The 23,355-nt window shown below is 42.8% G+C and overlaps 1 protein-coding gene across 8 annotated transcripts in view; it reads left to right on the forward strand.

Moving 5' to 3' along the window:
• KCNMA1 (potassium calcium-activated channel subfamily M alpha 1) overlaps positions 1 to 23,355 on the forward strand; it is a 720,064-nt gene that overhangs the window by 507,226 nt on the left and 189,483 nt on the right. For all 8 annotated transcript variants that reach the window (XM_063133180.1, XM_063133181.1, XM_063133174.1 and 5 more), the window contains exons 10-14: positions 2,525 to 2,635; positions 6,715 to 6,820; positions 7,314 to 7,396; positions 11,375 to 11,444; positions 15,141 to 15,296. In XM_063133180.1, coding sequence (XP_062989250.1) covers positions 2,525 to 2,635; positions 6,715 to 6,820; positions 7,314 to 7,396; positions 11,375 to 11,444; positions 15,141 to 15,296 — 526 coding nt within the window. The remainder of the gene's footprint in view (positions 1 to 2,524; positions 2,636 to 6,714; positions 6,821 to 7,313; positions 7,397 to 11,374; positions 11,445 to 15,140; positions 15,297 to 23,355) is intronic.

Below are 23,355 nucleotides of genomic sequence, written 5' to 3' on the forward strand. Positions count from 1 at the left end.
ATCAGGAAATACAACTCATGCTTCCAAATGACGTCGTTCCGCGCAGAAATCATCACAGCTCCATTTATGCCAACTTTCAAAGTCAAAGGACAAATTTATCATAAAGCCGGCTCCTTCCTTCCGTTTCAAGATAGTCAACATAAATTCCTACAAATGTATTTCATTGGTGATGGCAATGATGAATTGAATGCACGCTGCGGAATTTATACCGGCATAAAAAGGTCCGTCGTTTCAAAACTGCAACAGCTACTTCACGAAAAAAACAATTTAGTACATTTGTTCAAAACAGCAATTGACATGATGCCATCTGATACACACAAGATTGTTATTCATGGTGACAAAACGCCTGCTGGAGAACATGTGCGAAGATTCAATGCTCCAACTATAGACGAAGTGGCAATTGTTATAGTCGGAGATCAATCTTGACAGGACCTTTCAAAGGTGAAGATGTCCTCATTCCTCGCATTCCTATGATTCCAACAGATATGCCATTTCAATTTAAGAGATTGCAATTCCCAATTCGATTGGCGTTTGCAATCACCATCAACAAAGCTCAGGGCCAATCTTTAGAATTGTGCGGTTTAGATCTAGACACAGATTGCTTCTCACATGGACAATTATATGCTGCGTGTTCTAGAGTCGGCAAACCAGACAATCTCTATATCTACAAAGACAATGGAACAACTAAAAATATTGTATATCCACAAGCATTGTGAAATTAAACATATTAGAAACATCCGCTTTGTCTTTTCTTTCTTTTCAATTTAACCAGACTGAGCCACAGCAACGCGGCTCCTCTCCCAGTTGCATGTTCTCTCTTATTTGCTCTTATAGGTCATTGTGACATCGCCAACCAGTAGGCCAATCCACTGCCTCTGCCTTCTCTCCTATTTGCATGTTCTCTCCTATTTGCTCTTATAGGTCATTGTGACATCGCCAACCAGTAGGCCAATCCACTGCCTCTGCCTCCTCTCCTATTTGAATGTTCTCTCACAATTGGCTGAGTGAATATAGATGTCACACCTGTGACAGTTACACGTTCTGAAGAAAGGTAACTGCCAGGAGTTTCCACTAACCTCCTCACCGTAAAAACATCCTTTTTTAAAAACCAAACAAAATGCTTTACTTCATCCAAATAATGCCACAGCAACGCATGGCAGGGTACAGCTAGTGCTTTAAATAAATGAAATAAATTGTAAACCACAATCCTTTCAAAGAGACTTGTAATCTCATTACATGATAAGTGGCTGTAGCATACACGACAATCTAAATACTTTATCTGAATGTAGAGAAGGGTGTGTATGTGTGTGTGTGTGTGTGTGAGAGAGAGAGAGAGAGAGAGAGACAGAGAGACAGAGAGAGACAGGCAGACAGGCAGACAGAGAATGGGGTGAACAGTGTGTGTGTGTGTGTATCTGGGAAAACCTACTAGGGGCCACATGCCAGCAATAGGTGCGTGGCCCTGTGCACTTCGGGCTGCAGACTTGCTGACTGCTGGCTTGTGGTTCTCTGGCTGAATGTTTTTCAATATATATCTTTATGAATATTCATATGATCATAGTAAAATTATGAGTATGAATTTGCAGGGGGGAACAGTCAAATAGCAAATACTCTAAGCAATGAGGTTGAACAATGTTTTCTGCTGATAAGAAAGACTAGTTTCAGGAAAATAGGTCCGTTTCATGTTGTCTTCTCCCCTCACCCCACCCCCCTACCTTTGATCAACGCATGACTTCAGGAAAGAGTTTGGTTCCTTCACAAAACGTCTGCAGAATTCAGAATAATTTCTCTTTAGTTTCATACCCTTAACTAAAGTAACTTTTGACTATAACAGATAAAAGACCTGGTATATTCAGCTGAAACTTCCCGAATGCTCTAAGCCTTTCAGCGAGCAAGACAACTGGTTTTAGGTATGACTCAGCCCAGTGAGGTTGGGAGATCTCAGGCTTTTGATATAAAATATAACGTGATTATATGGCAGTGGGGTATAAATCCAGATCGGTACTTGCACACATCCTGTCAGGCCCACACTGCCTACATCCTTCCCTCCACTCACAAATTGGCTTTGGCACTTCACTTCTGGTTTGTTTGGAGCACAGTCTGTTCCTGATTTAAGACCATGGTTAGTGTACTGAAAATTCAGATATAATAGAGAAACTCCAGTACAGACCAGGATTGAAGGTGGTGTGCGAAAGGTGAAGGCAACGGACAGCTCTAGGGCCCAAGTCTCCTTGTTATATGCATAACCGTTTGGCCATTTGCCTGCAATAGTCCTTTGCTAAATTAACATCCAGGAGTAGTTTGATCTCTCTGGACTTTGTGGTGTTGGTATTATCATTTCTCTTTTTCAGGAATGAACTGGAGACACATCAGTAGATTAGTACTGCTTTCCTTTTCTTTCCATGTTTCTTTTTTCTGCAAGAAAGTAATGCTTCTTCTGTTTTCATGAGCTTGTTTGTGTTCCTTCCTGGTTATTTCCCCCCCGACCAATTTAACTGTGCCTCCCTTTTTTTTTCTGTCCCAGGCACATTGTTGTCTGTGGCCACATAACATTGGAAAGTGTGTCCAACTTCTTGAAGGACTTCCTGCACAAGGACAGGGATGATGTGAACGTAGAAATCGTCTTTCTGCATAAGTAAGTAAACAATCAGACCATGATGCTTTTTTTAAGAGAGAGAAACAAAGGGCAGATGAGCCAAGGTGTGTGCATGTTCTGCACATAGACCCAGAAACATTGGTAATGGAAACCTTTAGGAAATACCACATGCAATATTAGTATCAGTTTCCCTTGAATATGCTATTGTGCCAAAGCACTTTGTTGGCTTTGGAATAGTTAATATAGTAGTTGGGAGTTAGTGGGGTGCTCTTGAACAGGAAACTCTACAAATAAGTCACATGAGTGTACAGAATTTACAAATGTCCGTCTTTGAATTACAACCACAGTCTGAAAGGCACCTTGAAGAAAACGTTGTTTTGAGAATATGGCAGGGACGCACTATGGGATTGAAGCTTCAATCCCAATCATCCTTAAACAACAGTAAGGGCTCCTCTACACCAAGCAGGATATTCCACTATGAAAGCGGTACGAAAGCAGTATTTAAAAGGCAGGAGCCACACTACTGCTTTAAAGTGGTATTGAAGTGCGTTGGCAACTGTTGAGGCACATGACACCTCTACACCAAGCAGGATATTGCACTATGAAAGCAGTTTGTGGTATGTGTCAATGGGCCCCAACAGTTGTGAGATGCACTTCAATACCGCTCTAAAGCAGTAGTGTAGATCCTGCCTTTTATATACCCCTTTCATACCGCTTTCATTGTGGAATATCTTGCTTGGTGTAGATGAGCCCTAAGTCTGACTAAAATCAGAGGAGTTATTTATGAATTGACAAGAGTTTGGTAGGGTTAGTGGATCATTGCATTCTTCCCATCTGCCTTTCTGCAGCCTTGCTTCTGTGCCTCCATGTTTGGTGGGCTGCATTTGACTTCTTACATGCTGATCTCAATATTTTCTAAAGCACACCTAATTCTGTGCTCTGGGATTTGCAGTCTCTGTTCTGGGGAATCCTGGGGTTCCTTGTAGGCTTAGCGTTTCCTCAGTATGAAGATCATTAATGCTGGGCAGGGTTTCCTGAAGCAAGCTTGCCCACAACTACCAGGTTCCCGCTGCTATGCGTGCCACAGGATGTGTCCTTGGTTGCCTTCCTGGGAAATAACTCATTGTCACAACAAGCATGCTGTTTATAAAGCAGGCTTAAACTTGGCACTTCTATTTTGAAGAAAAAAGTGGGTACAGGGATCTCATTCTGGACAATCCCATCCTGAATCCAGGCCCCATGTCATTTTTGGCAGAAAATCTTCCCCTGTCTGCTATTTGTACTGTTTACTGCAGGTGACACCTTTGGGACAAATAGCTGTGGGCCAGAGGGGGGATGTAAGGCAGGAGTCTAGCGAGGACCTCTGATCCAGATTAGGGGCTTGTTCCAAATGAAGGCCCTGCCGCTGATTTTTCTTCCAAATTAAAGTGACCAAAGTAAGCACAGATTTAAAGAAATATGTTACTATAATGTGGAAAATTGCCCTCAGTTCATGCAAGGCAAGGCTGTCACGGCCATTACCTCAGGAACTGTGCCTGTACGTGCTCTCTAGAAGATGCCCAAGAATCCTCTGCAACAAACCAGAGTTTCACCTGTTGCAATAGCACAGAAGCTCTTCAGCAACAAGTAAAAGTGGAAAGGATTGTTGCAGGAAGTTTGAAAACCACTGGCCTAAATAATATACTTTTTCTTGCTACTTTAGGATTGACTATAGGCATTTTATTACTCATTAAAAGGGGGAAACTTCTAAATAATTTAACAAAACTCATTACAGATCCAAATTTTCTTTATCACCTGTCATCCTATAAATCCCAAGACTTGGAACTAAAGGTCTTCGCTTCATATACTTTCAGATACTCAGGTCAGGATTATACCTGAAGTCAAAATCAGTTATGGCCAATAACAAAGAGATGACCATGAGAAGTTTTATATATTCTGTATATACAGGAGAAATGTCAAAATGTAATTTACAGGAGTAAAACTGGCTAATTTAGAATATGAATTTTCTTAGGCAGTAATGCTTGGATGTATTATGGATAAAACATGCATATCCCTGGTAGGATATTCCATAGGTCAGAATGTAAAATGAGAGTTTGCATTTGAACAGAATGTGATTTGGCATAAATCTATTTTGACTAAAGTAGATTTTTGCCAGCCCCAAAGACTGTTTCTTTTTAAAGTCTCCAGGAAATTTTGAGAAAGCCCAGGTAATTTCTCCAGCATGGGACAGAAGAAGCTGTGAAATCTCTGTGCTTGTCTGGCCAAGCACTTGTAACCTAATAAAATGTCAGCGGTGAGGTTAAGAACCTCAGTTCTATTACCTATGGCCCAAATCAAGTTAATGTTCTTCCCCATTACATGTGTTAATTAGCTTACCCATACCAGGATGTCTGTATTAGCATTAAGACTGTTTTGAGAATGTTCTCTGTAATTATTTTACATACATTTAAGCTTTAACGTAATTATAATTGTCTGTATTTTGGCTTTTTATTTTCCTCTGTCCTCACTGCTTACATCTTTTTTTTCTACACTGCCAGCTTGGGATAACTCTAGTCCATGAAAGCTTATATTCCGTAATTATTAGTCTTGAAAATGCCACAAGACTCTTTGTTGTTTACAGCCTTGGTGTTTCTGTAATGACTCATTCGCACATGCAAGCCATCACAATGTTGCAGATATTGAATGATGAACATTATTCTATGAACTAGCCCCAGATAAGGACTTCTCATTTCTAGGATTTTAGAGCTCACAATCACACAAAATACCACAGAAAGTAGAAAAGAGGAAACAAAAAGAAACATAAGGAATTTAACTTTTGGCTATGAATGCATCCATACTTTTTTCTTTTCAATAGTTGGACCTCAGCTTCTCCAGACAAGCATTAATTCCCTGGAAATTCCCTTGCCAACAGTCATGAATGCTTAAGGTAGTTGCTGTTTGTCATGAGCATGCCATTACAATAAAACCCAACGTAAGAATTGGCATGTTTTACACAGAACAGGCAATTAAAAGAAAAATTGCTGTTTGCAAGGCAGAGATACTGTCTGTATCAGTTGAGTGCTGTGAACACAATTCTGAAATGAGTTATATCAATGCCCTTAACATCAAGTTAAAGGAAGCCAGATTCCAGCTGGACATCAGGAAAAACTTCCTGACTGTTAGAACACTACGACAATGGAACCAGTTACCTAGGGAGGTTGTGAGCTCTTCCACACTTAGAGGCCTTCAAGAGGCAGCTGGACAACCATCTGTCAGGGATGCTTTAGGGTGGATTCCTGCATTGAGCAGGGGGTTGGACTCGATGGCCTTGTAGGCCCCTTCCAACTCTACGATTCTATGATTCTATGATCAAGCAGTGTGGCTTCTTGTCCTGCCAGTCAGGAATGATTAAACAAGTTATAAATGAGTGAGAATTGTGGGATGAAGCAAAATGATAGTCTTGCTTTGTGGGTTACGAAATTATTATAGGAAAGATCACTTGCTAAGCTCCTATTATTAAGCGTTGTTCCTGTCTAGCTAGTCACGAGTGACCACATTTCTAAAGGACACTGGAATAGCAAAATAGAAGTGATAGCTGGAGGAGATTAGAATTCCTAATTGTTGTATAAAACACCTTGAACTATGGCCTCAAGATGTGTAGAGTCTCTCCTACCGCAAAACAAAGTTGTGTTTTCATGAAGGATCTACATGCAGAGTAAGTACGTCCATAGACCCTTTCTGGATTATTGAAATGAAATCAGACTTGGTCCTCCTATTAAGGATGCTGTCTTTAATGGTTCATATAAAAAGTAGGGAAGTAACCATGAAAATTAATGAACATGAAAATTTATGAATGAATGAATTACTATTTCCTGTCCCCCGTTTTTTATCTTTCTAATGTGACAATGGACTAGGAGGATAAAATTTTGGTTGGACCAATAAAATTCTGGTTTTCTAACAACCTGGAACCGAGATAGAAAGGAGAGAGAGAGAAATTAAAACACAAAGTACAAATGGTTTCTATGAACAGGTTCCATATTTATTTGCAAATGTGTTTTTTTTTAAATAAGAAAAAATGACAGCTGATGTTCACAAACTGACTTTATTCTGTTTGTTTTGTCTTTTCTTTCTCAATTTAGTATCTCCCCTAACCTTGAGTTGGAAGCTCTTTTTAAACGACACTTCACTCAGGTGGAATTTTTTCAGGGTTCAGTTCTCAATCCACATGACCTGGCTAGAGTAAAGGTAATGGTTACCTTCCATTCTCTACTCCACCATTTGGAGTCTCTGTTTAACTAAGGATATAACTATATTACAAATTTAAACTGATATTAATAGTCATTTTATCTCCCCAGTGAAAACTGGAAAGTGTAGTTCTTTGAGGAGGGCTACAGATATCTAATGGAAAACTTTCAGCATGCTCACCAAACTACAATTCCCATAGTGCTTTGAGGGAAGCCATGATAATTAAACTGGTATAAACCTAGTACTGGTTTCTGCTGGTCACTCCAATCTTAAAGTGTGTGAAAAGAAACCTTTTTGCTAATTATCAGCAGAAACAATATGATAATATCCATTGCATGGCTCTATACACGCACACACACACACACACACACACACGCACACACACTATCTTAGTTCAGGGATGACTTGGTTCCATGAAAGCTGATAAAGTTAGGAAAAGTTTGCTTAAAAAACCAGGTTCCTCTTTATGTTTGTTTTCTCCTTTGGTGTCCAGATAGAGTCAGCAGACGCGTGCCTAATCCTTGCCAACAAATACTGCGCTGACCCAGATGCTGAAGATGCCTCTAATATTATGAGGTAACTTGGAAGAGGGTGTTTGATTTAATTTTAATGTATGACCTAAGGAAACATCACTGTAAGGGTTTCACCAAACAGTAATAGAGACATATGACCTTCAACCACACATTTTACTGCAAACCTGGATAAGTGACTTCTGAGGCAGCATACTAAGAGCTTCAGTAGCTGGCAACAGGAAACAGTCCTACCACACATTGCAAAGTGTTTGGCTGTGTATATGAGGCTCACTGGATCCCAGGCTAAGTTTCCTTTTATGTTTCTAATCCTCTATGAGCCTTTAGAATATGGTGGGTTACAGGTGGTGATGCTGATAACAATATTAATACCTTCCTCTTCCCTGCTCTGCTTTTCAGGAAGAAATGCTTCCTAAGAAGAGAAATAGAAACCAGGCAAAACAGGATGTTCTCAGATTTGGGACCCAATATGCTAGGCAGAAATTGTTGAGGCGTTTTCTTCCTCTCCTTACTCACTCGTATGGGGGTTAGGTTCCCCAGGGACCAACGTTGAGGCTGTATGCTCGCAAATATAGCAGTTGCTATGGGATCAGGCTGTTAGACTCTTCCCCCACCTCCACCCAGCACTTAGCTGGTGTGGTTACAAGAACCTTCACGGTTGTTGCCACAGTTGGGATCGGTGCAAAGCTTCCACCCATGTGGTTCCTTGGAAAGACTGCTTAGCATACCACACGGATAACACCTAGCCTCTTGGTCGATGCATCAGATAGGGTTTGCAAAGCACTGCTACAAGAGCCATGTAAAGACGAGCTTTTGCACCAGCCTCATCCAACCTGAGTCCTTCCAGATGTTTTGGCCTCCAACTCCCAACAGCCCTGGTCACCATGGCCAGTGGTCACGGATTGTGGGAATTATAGTCCAAAATATCTGGAGGAAACCAAGTTGAGGAAGGCTGCTTCACCCAGATTCCTGTTGGCATGGTGGTCACAACAGAAGCAGTGTTAACCAAGATGATGGTGGCTCCTACACCAGGCCTTTTGCTCCTAGGCAGGTAGTCGCTGTCTTGTCTCTAAACTGCTGGATTTAAGCCTCACCCAACTAGGGTGACCAACTGTCAGGATTTCCCCGGATTTGTCCTGGTTTTTGTTCTTTCTATGGTGTCGGGGGATTTTCTATAATTTTCAATAATGTCCTGGAATGATACACCTTCCTCTTTAAGGCTGCCATTAGCATGGCAGGAGGGAATGACATGCTTTCTTGAGGCACATCATTCCCCCACCCCGAGCTCCAATTGAGGTCTTAAAGGGGAAAGTGGGTCATTCGTGGACATTATAGAAAAGGCCCCAATTGGAGTGGATGGTGGTGGTGCAGAATGAAATCATTTCCTGTCCTCCACTCCAATCGGGTTCTTTAAGGTGACGGGGGAATAACGTACTTTCTGCAGGACTCAGAAAGCTGCTTCCCCACACACACACACACTAGGTGTCCTCTTTTTTGGTTTCCCAAATATGGTCACCCTACACCCAACGTTCTTGGCAATCAAAAGATGCAGCTCCCAATCTGGGTGGTGTTACTTTTTGTTTTTTGTTTAAAAAGAAGAATGTTATGGTTCATCTCAATGGCAGAAAGATAGCAGAGAAATTGCAAATGTAAGGTTATAATAAGACAGGTTTTTCTATTATTTGCATTGTGCTCATGCAGATCTAATTTAATAGGACCAATCTGCCCTTTTAAAAAACTAAAATGTCAGAGATCCATTAAAAATGAGCTAACACAGTGAATTGGCCCATGTTCTGAGCAATTTTATTGGGCTGTCAAATGTGTGCATCTCACAAAATGAAGGCAGAGTTAGGTGAAGCAATTTAAACTAAAGGAACACTGCATGGGGGAAGGGGGTGGACATTATGTCCATTCTCTAATTGTATTGAGTGCCATTTTGAGGGGAAGGTCTTAAGGGAGCAGTACAATGAGTAAGCACAGCTGTTGCACTGCCTCTGTCCATTCATGTGGGGCTTGCAAAGGGCCCCTGCTTGAGCCCAATGAAAAAATATATAGTTGTTTTGTTCACTATGGCAGTGGCTTTTGGGGGGCTTCCTGGCGCAGCGTCCCTAGGGATCGTAATCAAAAGACATTGTCCAGCTATTCTGCTTTTTCTTACTTGGTGAAAAGGATGGAAGAAGCAAGGGGAAACGCATAGGCGGGCTACAAGCGGAAGTTGTCAATGTTTGGATCCCTTGTAAAGTGCCCTGGACAAGGCAGGGTGATGGTGCCAGAAAAGCCTCGTCTGGAAGCACCCTTGGGCTTGAACCAAGAATCTCATGGCCTGAAGCTGGAATTTACCCTAGTGAGCTACCCTGGGACTGTTTGCTCAGGAGTCAGAGCCCCTTTGAGGCACAAGGGACTAGAAATATTCAAATTCAGCCCCTGAGACTGACAGACAGAATGAAACTTTTGAAGTGGCTGGGCCAGGCCTCACGTAAATACTGGATACCTAGCCTTCTACCCTCCCCTGGTCAATCAAAAGTACCTTCTGCCTATGGCACTTCAAGCTCAAACCTCATGGATTCTGGATTTGGGTGTGGCCACATGCAGCCCTAGTGTGGTATGACAAATAACTTTACTCCTTGTCTACCGCCCCATCCCCAGACTCTGCCAGTAGAGAAAGCACCAAGCCATAAACTTTGACCGAAGAACTTCCAACTGTAATTCCCTATTTTGCAGATTTGATGAATTGTAGCAGCCTCCAGCTAGGGAACAGGCCACTAAAGACCCAGAGGCACCAGCAAAAACCAGTTGAAAGTATCCCTCCTAGCCACAGTAATGTTGCCAGAAAGGACAGGACAACAGGGCTATGTGGTCTCTGGACCTTGGCTATGGCTGTGTTTGGGGAGTTGGGAGAGTTCTGGAAGCCAGAGGACATCAATACAGCAACCTCTGTTGCTACATGCTGGAACAAAGTCGTGGAATATGCCCCCAAATTGTTTTATTCATTTCCCAAAGCCACATTTTAATCTGGTGGGAGACCTCTTGCTTTGATTTTAAATTACATACATAGGTTAAAGGGAAACCCAGATATAGATTAGTGAACTTTTAAATAATTTCCATGTGTTGTAGTTGTTTTAAAGGGGGACAGGGTAACCATGATTGGGTAAGCAAAATTCTCTTCTGTTTTTGCAGAACAAAGGAGTCTGATTCAATAAAATTGAATGCTTAATTAAATGCCTCAGTTAAAAAACATTAAAGTCAGATTAGAGTGGGATAAATATCTTTCCAAATGACATTTTGCTAGCCAGATCAAGCCATGCGCCCAATTTTGTCAAAATCCTGCTTGAATGTGGAGTATAACAACAATACATTACCCTCATTTGTAGTTAAGGTTTGTTTCTTCCATGGAGGATTTGGGGATATATTATGTGGGGACCAGGGAGGGAGAGACGGTAAGAGGGATCTTCTTCAGGGCACTCCTCTTGCTCTGCCATACGTCTGGGTGTCTTGTTGCTCTCTGCATTGTCACAAAAGGTCACAATGGCCCATTTTTTTAAAATTTCCTAGAAATCTGGAAATGTGTGTTTCTACTCATTTTCACTTTATGTAGTGTGTCTCTTTGCACTAGTGATCGGAATTGTGGAATGAATGAGAGCACAGCGGCAGCGCAAGATAACTGCCCAATACCCTATTTCTTCGATTCTAAGACGCACTTTTTCTCCCATATAAACATCTCTAAAAACGGGGTGCGTCTTAGAATCGCGGGTGTGTCTTAGGGTTTTTTTTTCTGTTGGTGGTACTGAAATTGGTGTGCATCTTACAATCGATGGCGTCTTACAATCGAAGAAATACGACAGTTCCCTGGTTTGGGTGACATGGGAAATTCTGTTAAAGAAACCAGGATAGCTTCACTGAAGTCAAGCACATGTGGAGTTTATTGGACTGAGATTATAACATCTGGACAAGGCCATAGCATCATATTTGTAAAATTGCTGATGAATGAAAATGATAAATGCTGGTTTATTTTCTTTCTTTTTAGAGTAATTTCCATTAAGAATTATCATCCCAAAATAAGAATAATTACCCAGATGCTGCAGTATCACAACAAGGTAATAACAAGCTTCAGCGACACTCATCTGCAAGCTTTCTGTTGCAACGCTTCTCTCATACTGTGTCTTAACTTTAACTGATACACAGGAATGTATGAATAAGAAAATATGCTTATTTTTTAAATTAAACTATAATGTTATGAGGATAGTTGCAGGTTATAACCATTTTACTGCACGTATTACCACTCTACATTTGCTCAGTGGTAAAAAAAAATCCTTACCATTTGGCGAGATGGTACAGAGGACCAAGCTACACCAGGGTGAGAAAGTTGACCCCAAGGTAGTTTGGTCATCTTATGGGCTCACTGGTTTTGGCCTACAACTCCCACCAGCCCTAGTTGTAAGGGGTTATGGGAGCTACAGGCCAAAGCATCTGGAGGCCCACAAGTTGTCCGCCGCTGGTCTGAGCAGTTAGGACTTGAATCTTATATGAGATGACCAGGTTGATCTCTCTTTTCCCAGGTTAGTTTAGTTGTCTGTCTTGATCCTGTCATGTAGTCTGGGGAGCTTTACCTCACATCAGGTGTGAATGTGTGGAGAAATGCTGACCACCTTTTTCTGCGATGAATTACTGATTTTCAAATGGAATGCAGTTGTTCCCCTGCTCTGCAAATAGGCACTGTTATCAACATACACGTTGCTCACAGTATAGATACAGTGCATACAGTTCACACTCTTTTTCTGGCAACCGGGTCACTCTGATTGACTACAGGCTGTGGCCCATCCAAGTTTCAGTGGCTGATAACCGATTTTATCAGAGACAAGTGGTTGACACACTTCATAGGGGGAGGGGGGATGTTTTGTTCTTCTCTTAATTTGAGAAATTATTTAGTTTTTGCACTATGATAATGTTTCTTCAGTCACCTCTTGGTGCAGATTTATATGGAATTCAGTATGGTAAATAAGTTTTTGAGAAAAATACCATTTTGGTTTTGGGGGGGAATTTTTTTGTGGGTGTTTCCTCTGAACTTTGGGCGGTGTCAGGGGCCACACTGGAGTGGGGGTGGGTGGGTGGGCCACATGTGGCCTACAGAACACATATTGCCCACCCTTGCTCTAGACCAGTGGCCTGTTATCATGTAGATCCCAGGTGGGCAGCATGCGCCCCTCCAGATATTTTGGCCTATATCTACCATCAACCCTAGCCAACATAGCCAATGGTGAGAGATAATGGGAGTTGTAGTCCAAATCATCTGGAGGCCCACAAGTTGCCCACCCATGGTGTAGGCTAGACTTGTACTGTTGCCTTCCTTTGGAATTGGCTACTGTAGGAATTGTTAGACGGTGAAATTGGAATGGTTCCTTCCTTCAGGTCAGGATTTCAACATTTGGCTTAGGTGTGTAATTTAGAAAGGGCCAAGGCTTAACAGGACAGCTCCAAGAGTAGGTTAATTATTTTATTTATTTATTTATTTATTACATTTCTATACCGCCCAATAGCCGGAGCTCTCTGGGCGGTTCACAATTATCCCTGAACATCTCTCTGGGGGGTTTGACTTTCTTTTTTCCTAAGCTGAACTTGTTCAAAATTCTCTAAGCTCGGAATAGGCTCAGTTAATCATTTTCTGTGGAGGCAATCTTCACATGATAGAGGAGGGCCATGCCCTTCCCATCCATCAATAGCACCTTGTAATATGTGAGACACGCACCTTTTTTAGGGGAAAGAATCTTGCGAATTGACTCTCTGTCCATAAGGGCCTCCATGTGGACATTACGTATATCGGGGAGGGATGGTGGCTTCTATATGCCACGAGAATGGAACAGTCTATTTCCACAACTGTGACAATTCATGCATCCACTCTGTGGCTCTGCTGTGGCCGGCTTCCAAAACTGCACTTGTAAAATGCAGATGTTTTGATCATGTGTTAGTCCAGATTGCCTGAGTATTTGAAGTGTAATCTGCTCCTTTATTGGGGTTGCTGTTGCATGGGAAGTACCCACATGATTCAAGCTACCGATTAATATAATGTGTGAGCCAGCCATGGAACAGCCATTTTGCAGTGGCCACTAGAGAAGTAATGTATGAACTGCATCATAAACAGCTCAGTGTGCAGAGCAAAATAGCCATGCTCTTTATATTGCAGGACACTTCAGGATGATTATGGAAAGAATCCTTGTGTGTGTGTGTGTGTGCATGTATGCATACCGGAAGCCTGTTCATGTTGGCAGAAAGGTGGAGACACACTTGAGTCCCGGAATCTAGTTTGGCTTATAGCTTCTTTAACTTTCAATTTGACACTTGATTTCCAGTTAGACATTCCATGGGGGGCTATATATAAAATTTCAACGTGTGCTTTCTTTTCACAAGAAGCCAAAGGTTAACTCTAAAGGGAAAGATTCATTTGAACGGATTGCTACATGCAGAACCCGCCCTGTTCATGGCCTGCACGTGGCTTTCTGGAATTTGGCCAGCCACTGTTGAAAACAGGATGCTGGAGAAGATGGATTCTTGGTGTGGCCCACCTGGATCCTTCCTATGTAAGGGAGGACGTGGGAGGCAGGAAGGGTTCTTGGCGTTCCGCTCTTCAGGAGGGCTCAGCTATGTGTGCATAATTGTTGTGTTCTCTTCCCTTTACTTCTATCAGCAGTTTCCTTGCTAACCTGTTTCTAAGGAAACTGAGCTGAGCCAAATAAGCCCTAAGGAGATTCAGGCCTTAGCTAGACCTAAGGATTATCCCAGGCAAATAGAGGGGTCGTCCTTGCCTGCTCCCAGGATCCCCTGTGTGTCATTTGGACGTACAGGGATGATCCTGGGATATAGGCCTGGTCTAGCCATGTCCTCAGTTTGGCAACTCAGAATTACGTATTCTCTGCCCACCTCCCACCCCCCACCTCCATTGCAGCAGGAAGGGAGGAAAAGCCGTGTGGGCCTCTTTGTGCCCCCCGACTGTACAGTGTAGAAGCCGAACTGTGTGGTTGGCATAATTAGATGAAAAGTGGTGTCAGGTGCAGCTTGTAGCATTTCGTATAATGGGAGGAACAATTTAAGAGTGGCGCATACCTCAGCCTAGAAGAAGAAAAGTCAGAGACTGGAGGGAGCTCCATAAAAGCCTGCATTGGTTTATAAAATATTAGCTCTGATCCCTGCAGGGGAGGCTTCTTAATCAATTCAGCTATTTAAAAAAGAGGGTGGAAGGGAAAGGGTTAAGATGTTAACTTGCTGGAACCCAGCTTTTCCGTTAAGGCCAGCTCGGCTTATTAACCAGCCAGAATTTCACACTTCTGGCCAGTTGCTGGGGTGGGTGGGGGGAGTGTATTGTGTGTTTTCCATTCTATTGCCCTAAAACAGCCTTCCTCAACCTGGGGCGCTCCAGATGTGTTGGACTACAGTCCATGTGTTGGACTGCTGGCTGGGGCATTCTGGGAGATGCAGTCCAACACATCTGGAATGCCCCAGGTTGAGGAAGGCTGCCCTAAAAGAAAGAAAAGAAAAAAGATAATCTTCTATCAAGTGAGCAGAGGCCAACATTTTTAAGCAGTTAAAAATGCTTAAAAATGATTTCCCAGAGGAAAGGCAATCTACACATGCTCTGAGACACAGTTTGAGGTCAGAGGTTTTTGTTTTTTTTAAAGAATGTTAAACTGGCATCTATACTGCAATTGCCTCCCCACCCCACCCCCAATCCTATATTACCAGAATGCAGATGCAAGTGTTTTGCCGGGGGAAGTTTTCTTACCTGTGTTTTTCCCTTGCAGGCCCATCTGCTAAATATCCCAAGCTGGAATTGGAAAGAAGGCGATGATGCAATATGCCTTGCAGAGCTCAAGCTGGGCTTCATCGCCCAGAGCTGCCTGGCACCCGGCCTATCGACAATGCTGGCCAACCTCTTTTCCATGAGGTCATTCATAAAGGTAATGTCTCATCTTATTAGGGAACGTTAGCATGGGATTCAATTTGTCATGGGGCTGAGTAGAGTGCACGGCCTAAACTCAAAACAGAGAGAAATACATCAACTCTGATGTTTAAAACATAAAACAACATATTCCAAAGGAAAATAAAACCCATAGCCTATTACAAATTGGGCAGTGGGCCAGGATCCTTCAAAATTATGTTTTTGTTTTTATTTGGCACATCCATGGCCATTAGAGATTGTTCAAAGTGCAATCATTTTTATTCTTTATTTCTTTCGGATAAACCACATGTTTATCAATGTAGAAAGCCTCTGCGATTGAAAATATGATCTCTATCCAATCCATATGGCAACAAAGAGCCGAGAGAAAAAGACACAATAGTTTTTTTTCTCTCTTGACTTGCCCCCACCCCCATCAAGTGGCCAGTGCAAGAATAAATGCAGAACATGTGTCTGTACAAAAGCCCAAGCCTCCAACAACAATAATTCCTTTATTTATTTCTCTTCAGTCAACGAGGCCCTCGAGGTTTACGAAATAATAATAATAATAAATAATAATAAAGCCCAGTAATTCTCAAACGTTTGGGGCAGCCATAGTCGGTTGCTAGACCAAATTCTCACTTGTTCCCTTAGTGTTAATTTGCGCTTGTTTCATTTTTGGCCACTCTCTCTCTCCAGATTGGGAATTTGGGATGATTCTTTTGGACAAAAGGAATGCAAGGAAATGGGCCACAGTCCTAGAAGCAAGGGGGGGTGGAAGACACCAGTAAATGTTTTGTACAGCAAACATGGAACAGTTGTCCTTGCTATACAACAGTAATGTATAGGAACATAATAATTATCTGTTCCCAAGACAAAGAAGCAACATATCCACTTCTGCGAACAGGAATGCTATTAAATGGAAGACTTCCCCTCTGGTTTTGTCAGAGAATTGCTTTAAATTCTATGAGGAAAGGAAATTATACAATTATGCCATCCCAGAAGACCCTTAAAGGGCAGGACGCATTTATCCCCTGCTGAAGAGCGTGCTATGTCTCATCCGCCATCTTGTTTTCTTTTAAACATTTTTTTCTTTTAACACTTTTTAAGACTTCTGCCCCTCTATTGGCCAAATCATGGGGTGGTGGATGGGGGGGGGGCATTTTCACCCATGTCAGGCACCTCCCGAAGAAAGGCAGAAATATCTCCTGAAATAAAGGGGTAGTGATGCATGCTCCTGTTGTGGAGCACCAGGCCGCAGGGTTTTCCTACTGACATTAGAACTCAGTGTCACCCAATTTGTTTATTCGTTCAGTCGCTTCCGACTCTTCGTGACTTCATGGACCAGCCCACGCCAGAGCTTTCTGTCGGCTGTCACCACCCCCAGCTCCCCCAAGGTCAAGTCTGTCACCTCCAGAATATCATCCCTCCATCTTCCTTTTGCCTTCCACTTTCCCTAGCATCAGCCTCTTCTCCAGGGTGTCCTGTCTTCTCATTATGTGGCCAAAGTACTTCAGTTTTGCCTTTAATACCATTCCTTCAAGTGAGCAGTCTGGCTTGATTTCCTGGAGTATGGACTGGTTTGATCTTCTTGCGGTCCAAGGCACTCTCAGGATTTTCCTCCAACACCACAGTTCAAAAGCATCTATCTTCCTTCGCTCAGTCTTCCTTATGGTCCAGCTCTCGCAGCCATAGGTTACTACGGGGAATACCATTGCTTTAACTATGCGGACCTTTGTTGTCAGTGTGGTGTCTCTGCTCTTAACAAGATGTGGCGTTAAATAAATCTACCAACAGACCAGCTTAATGGGATGTCCACAGTCAGAAGCAGGGCATTGCACCTTAGAAAGCATCATAGTTCTGACTGGTCCCAAATGAAACCCAGAGTGATTCTTTTCTTTTTCAGCCATTCTGTTGTAGATTTGCTGGTGTGCTTGAGATCATTGTCCTGTTGCATGACCCAATTTCATCCAAGCTTTAGCTATCGGACAGGTGGCCTCACATTTGACTCTAGAATACTTTGGTATACAGAGGAGTTCATGGTCAACTCAATGACTGCAAGGTTCCCAGGTCCTGTGGCTGCGAAACAAGCCCAAATCATCATCCCTCCACCACCATGCTTGACAGTTGGTATGAGGTGTTTGTGCTGATATGCTGTGTTTGGTTTTCACCAAATGTGGCGCTGTGCATTATGGCCAAACTTCTCCACTTTGGTCTCATCTGTCCAAAGGACATTGTTCCAGAAGTCTTGTGGTTTGTTCAGATGCAACTTTGCAAACCTAAGCCGTGCTGCCATGTTCTTTTTAGGGAGAAGAGGCTTTCTCCTGGTAACCCTTCCAAACAAACCATACTTGTTCAGTCTTTTTCTAATTGTACTGTCATGAACTTTAGCATTTAACATGCTCACTGAGGCCTGTAGAGTCTGAGATGTAACTCTTGGGGTTTTTGCAATTTCTCTGAGCATTGCACGGTCTGACCTTGGGGTGATTTTGCTGGGACGTCCTCTCCTGGGAAGATTGGCAACTGTCGTGAATGTTTTCCACTTTTGAATCATCTTTCTCACTGTAGAATGATGGACTTTAAATGGTTTGGAAATGGCCTTATAACCCTTCCAGAATTGATGGGCAGCAGTAATTGCTTCTCTAAGATCATTGCTGATGTCTTTCCTCCTTTGCATTGTGTTAACACACACCTGAATGCTCCAGACCAGCAAACTGAAAAAACTTTGGCTTTTATAGAGGTGGTCATACTTGCTGATGATCAATTAATCACGGGCATTTGATTAGCAGCACCTGTCTGCTGCTTAGCAACTTAATTCCTATGGGTGTACTTATTTTTTCACACATGGCTTCTCCATTTTGGCTTTATTTCTGTTAAATAAATCATGACACGGTGTAATATGTCATGTGTTGTTGTTCATCTGAGGTTGTATTTACCTAATTTTTAGACCTGCTAAGGAACAGATGATTGTTATTATGTCCTGATATGTAAAATCATACAATTCCAAGAGGAAATCTCTCCCTGGGGCTAACACTTTCACTCTCCACACCACTGACAATCCTAACTGACACTCCCCACTCCCAGCCAACTAAACAACCACTCTAGACTCCCCTATTTAGACTCCTCCCCCTTTCACAGCATCACCAGCCCACCCACTCAGTCCAACTTTCTGCACTCACTAGTCATACAAATTCAGACATACCTAAGAGAACAGAACTGTGGGGTAATACCGCAGCATCCCACAGAGGTTGGGAGATGTGGGAACTAGACTGTGGCCAGGAAGACATCAAGCTGGAATTACCAACCGGCCAAAATTTCATCTCGTGACCAGTTACCAGAAAAGAAGACTTAAAACTTTGCTGGTTCAGTGACATCATCACATAGCCAACTCTAATTGGCTATACGATGACAGTAGCAGAAGAAAGTGATTTTGAACAAATCTGAAACTGCAGTCTTGGGAGAGGGAAATGCAGGCGAATACTCAGGTGCATACCTGCTCTGTGAACACTTTCACCTCTTTTGCACCTTTACTTCTCAAATGGATGAAAAGGGTTGGGTATGTTGCACAGGGGAGACATTTTTCATGAAATGACCCATTTCATTTGTGAAATTTATGGTCATTCAAGAGAGGAGAAAATGTCTTGAGTAAAGTAGAAAATAGGTGTACAATCGTATAGGTGTCACATTTCCCCAAAAATAATAAAACCGTGCGGGGACAGCCCTATGCGAAAACATGACAGAACGTTTGCATACCTTTTTTAATCCACAAGCTAGTGCTGAGCCAGAATCTCCCCACACTAAGTTCATCACTCTCTTCTCTGGCTGCAAAGTCTCTTTTCAGCACTGTGCCGGTGTCTGTAGAAACGGGTAAAACATGGGACAAAGTTATTAGTGATTCCGATTGCATTCTCAACATCTGCATGGCTGCCATTTGTTAAACCCACAAAACTCTTAAAATGTGGGGAAGAAGCATTGCCTTCAGACATCGTCTCTCAAGTCAAATCAAAGTGAGCGCAATGCTTTGAGGACTTATTTGGGGGTTTTTTGTGGGCAGAAGAAAAAAAAGAAAAGAAAGAAAAATGGCACCCAGATGCAACTGGGAATGTGATCACAGTCACCAACGGATCCATAAAAACAGGCAGTGAAAAAATCCCCATTGAATTCCCGATTCTTCATGTCCTGCCTCTTCATCCTCTACAATGTCTCCCTCCCCCACCTGCCATAGTTCTGCGAGGACAGGGGGGAAATAGTTAGTCTTCTGGATTTCTCACTTGCTTCCAGTTTATACAGAAAATGTTTCAGGCAAATAATATTAGCGGAAATATACATCTTAGAAAATTGCCAGCAAAATCTTAGCACAAGTCTTGGAAAATAAATTTGGAAAATAATTTTTCTCCCCCTTATTCTTCCCCAAAAAGTAGTATAATAAATCATAAATATTTGATCATTCAAGGACAAATGTGCGTGATCAGTGGTGACATTGCACACATTTAACTGATTATAACTTAACTTTGCAGCCAAATTATTTGTGTAACCTCTCTGCCCAACATTAGCAGTAAAACGAACTTAGAAAACTCAAAACTGTATTTTGCAGCTGAGCATTTTTCTTTTGCTTTCATAATGGCATTCTTCATATGGAAACTCTTATTTTGTATCAAACCTAACTAAAGGAAAATAAATTCAAGATAACCAAAGTACATAGCATTCTGTTGTGCATGATCAGATCAATTTCTGAAAATACTTAAAAGCATTTAAAAAAAGTAATAAGGAGTTTAATAGCATAAGAAGAAGTTTTTTTGAAGCAGAGTTTCAGAGATACCATATGTATTTATTTATTGCTTTTAATATAGTTACACTACAGGTAAAATAGTAAGTGTTGATCAGTGTGTACAGACACTCAGGTAGAACTAATGATGTAACTGAATTTCATAATTAGTCAGCTTGTTGGTCAAAACCTGTCCGTTCCTAATGCTCACCTTCGTAGTGAGTTTGGATCAATGTATTACCTTTGGAATTGTTTGCAAGCTTTGGAGCATGTGCAGTGAAGTAATACACAGACCCTCCCCCCAAATTTTCAGTCATCTAGACCTCCCAAAAACGTAATTGAAGGAGTCTCCTTAACTGCTTCCGCTGTCACTGCCGCTGCTGCAGCTCTGGCTCTACAAGGAGGAGGACTCTGTGAGTCCATGTTCACACTGGCAATCAGTGAGTTAAACCTCACATGACATCATCGCAGAGGCGGGCTGCGTGAAAACAACCAATGACAAAGAAGGCATATAATGTGGGGATCTACAATGTCATGCTGCACTACGCAATTCCAAAATATGGCTCCCATGATGCAGCTTGTTATTACACATGAGCAAAAACTCATATACATGGAACGAGATTTCACATTAAAGGAGAACGCTCATCCAAGCTCGATGGACAAATTCCTCATTTTCCAAGTAAACAACGGATTCACACAGACGTTCACCCATCACTAGATTGAATTCTTGCTCTATGCAAGAATTGCTGTGTATTGATTAGCATGATAGATTAAATGGCAACTGACTGTGGCTGAAATGTTGCAGCTGGGAATTATATGTGGACCGTCTCTGCTAGTGTTGGGGCAAAACCTTTGCCTGGGCCCGCCAGGGCAGCAGATGCCTGCAAGTCCAGCCCTCCCGGCCCATGCCCGACTGCTCTTGAGCTTTCAAGAGCATTCGACACCATTCTGCCCCGACTCCACCCCTTTGTCCTTGTCCCCCATTGCGTTAATGGCAGCCGCCATTAATACAGTGATGGGAAATATGCAATTTCCCTAATTAACAGGGCCTTTAAGGCACCCAACGGCGGGGGTGGGGGAAGAAACACGATTTCCCCTCCTCTTTCATGGCGGCCACCATTAGGGTGGAGGGGGGGAAATACTCACCTTGTCCCCCCCACCTTGCATTAAGAGGGCACGTGGGGGGAGGAAGGCAAAGTGCACTTTCTGGGGCCTCTGGAAAGTGCACTTTGCCGAGCGCTCCTCAGGCCCCGCACTCGAAATAGGGCAGGCAAGCAGGGCTCGACGAACTCACGGGACAAGCCCCCCCCCCGTGAGTTCTCTGCACAGCCCGTGCCCCTCTGAGGCCCCAAATGACCATGGAACAAGAGCAGGCAGGAAGAGGGTGTGTGTGTGTGTGTGTTACCTATTGTGTGTTCATTTGTCAGATCCTGTAGCTCCTCCCTTGCCTTTTCTAGCTCCATGCAGACAGGGCCAGGGGTCAGCATCATGGCCAATTACCAAGGCCCATCCCTCAGCAGGGGGCCCACTGCCAACCTCTGGGTTCCCCTGATCTTTCTGGTGTGGCTCCACCTTGCTGCCTGTTCCTCTGCCCATTTTGAGCAAGGAAGCAATGACTGGAATGAGGAGGAAAAGGAGTTGCTCCCACGCGCCTCACCTTATCCGCCACATGGACACGGCCAAGAAAAAGAGGGCAAGCGCATGGGCAGTGGTGGCCATTGCAAGAAGGAGGTGGACTGATGCAGGAAGAGGACCCACTGAGGGCATTTTGCCTACTAAAACATGGGGCAGCCCTTGAGATTGGAAGCCACAGTGTGAGCCCAAAAGAAGATGCAGCCAATTGAGTAGCTGCGTCAGAAGGATTTGCAGCAGCAGAAACACTAGACTGCAAATTGTACCCCAGAAATACCTGCTCTTGTCTGTACATTAAGTGCCTTCTCTTTCTTTCAAAGGAAATTTACCATCAGACCTTCTTCCTGCTTAGAAAAGAGCCTGGGGGTACAAAACAGTGGACTTAATGTGACTGTGTCTTTCCTCTGTTTCTCAAGGGGGCCAGCCAAAAACATTTAATCTCACTGGTGACAATATGAAGTACATCGACCCCCTTTTTAACGTCCACTCTACCCTGCCTTTTTGTCCTTACACATCCTTTCCCTCTGATTCACTTGCTCATACTTTTTTGCCCTGGCTTGTCTTCATACTGTTTTCCTGAGGTCCTGGGTCTCTTCTATACCACCAGCCTGTCTTATACCGCCCCCCTCCCAACACATTGCAAGTAAGGATGGGTTTGCATGCCTTCTATTCCACTAAGATTAAAGTTCTTTTTGTTCTCCTGCTTCTTTTAGATTTGCTTCTTGCAGCTTGTTGTGCATAGTGAGAACGGGAGATCACAATCATTTTTTGAATGTCAGGCTCTTCCAAAATGCATGAATGTGCTTACATAATCCCTCTGGACTCCCTGTCAAAAATAAATAACAAAATAAAGCATGCAGTTTACAAATTTCCAGGCCAAATTTCCCTTCTACCTTTCAGACTAATATTTTTGGATCATTCTTTTGGCGGGGGGGAGGTGGATGGATAGAAAGACTTTTGTTTCTCTAGCAAAAACTGAATTCGTTCATCTTTTCCTCCAAGGGTAGTCAGACAATAAAATGAGCCATCTCTCTAAACTACAGTGGCATTGCTAGATGCAGGTCAGAACATTGCAAATGTGAAGCCATGCAAGGTGGGCCATGTGTTAAGAAGCAGAGGTCCGAGGATATGAGTGGTACAGAGATCACTTTGGAGAAAGGAAGAGCTAAGAAGCTGATAACCTTGGGCAAAGCGTCATAAGGGGGTGCAAGGACAGGAAGGGATTGTGCATTATTTGCAGAGAGGAAGAGGACAGGTGTGCAAGGGAGGTTCAGAGGGCTGAGGATTGTGGGGCAGGATGGAAGAGGGCATAGGGTTGTTTAGTCCAGAATCTAGACCAGGTCTTCCCAACCTTGGGTTCCCAGATGTATGTTTGTTTATTTATTTATTTAACAAATTTATAGACCACTTGAATATATCTAAAAAGACACATTGAAGTGGTTTACAACAGCAAAAAATAAAATACAAAATGTCCACAGTTAACACATTTACATACAGAAAATACGAAACATCTCAGTTAAAAACAGAGAATAAAATCCTCATTTTATAATATTTAAAATCATTGAACTAACAAGCACCAAACTGGGTAACTCAACCAGCCAGAGAAGGCCTGGATGAGAAGTTAGGCCTAACTGGTGCTTGAAACGCACACCGACAGGGAGGGGATTCTACAAAGTGGGTAACG

Source organism: Elgaria multicarinata, chromosome 8 (genome assembly GCF_023053635.1).
Source record: "Elgaria multicarinata webbii isolate HBS135686 ecotype San Diego chromosome 8, rElgMul1.1.pri, whole genome shotgun sequence".
NCBI lineage: Eukaryota > Metazoa > Chordata > Lepidosauria > Squamata > Anguidae > Elgaria > Elgaria multicarinata.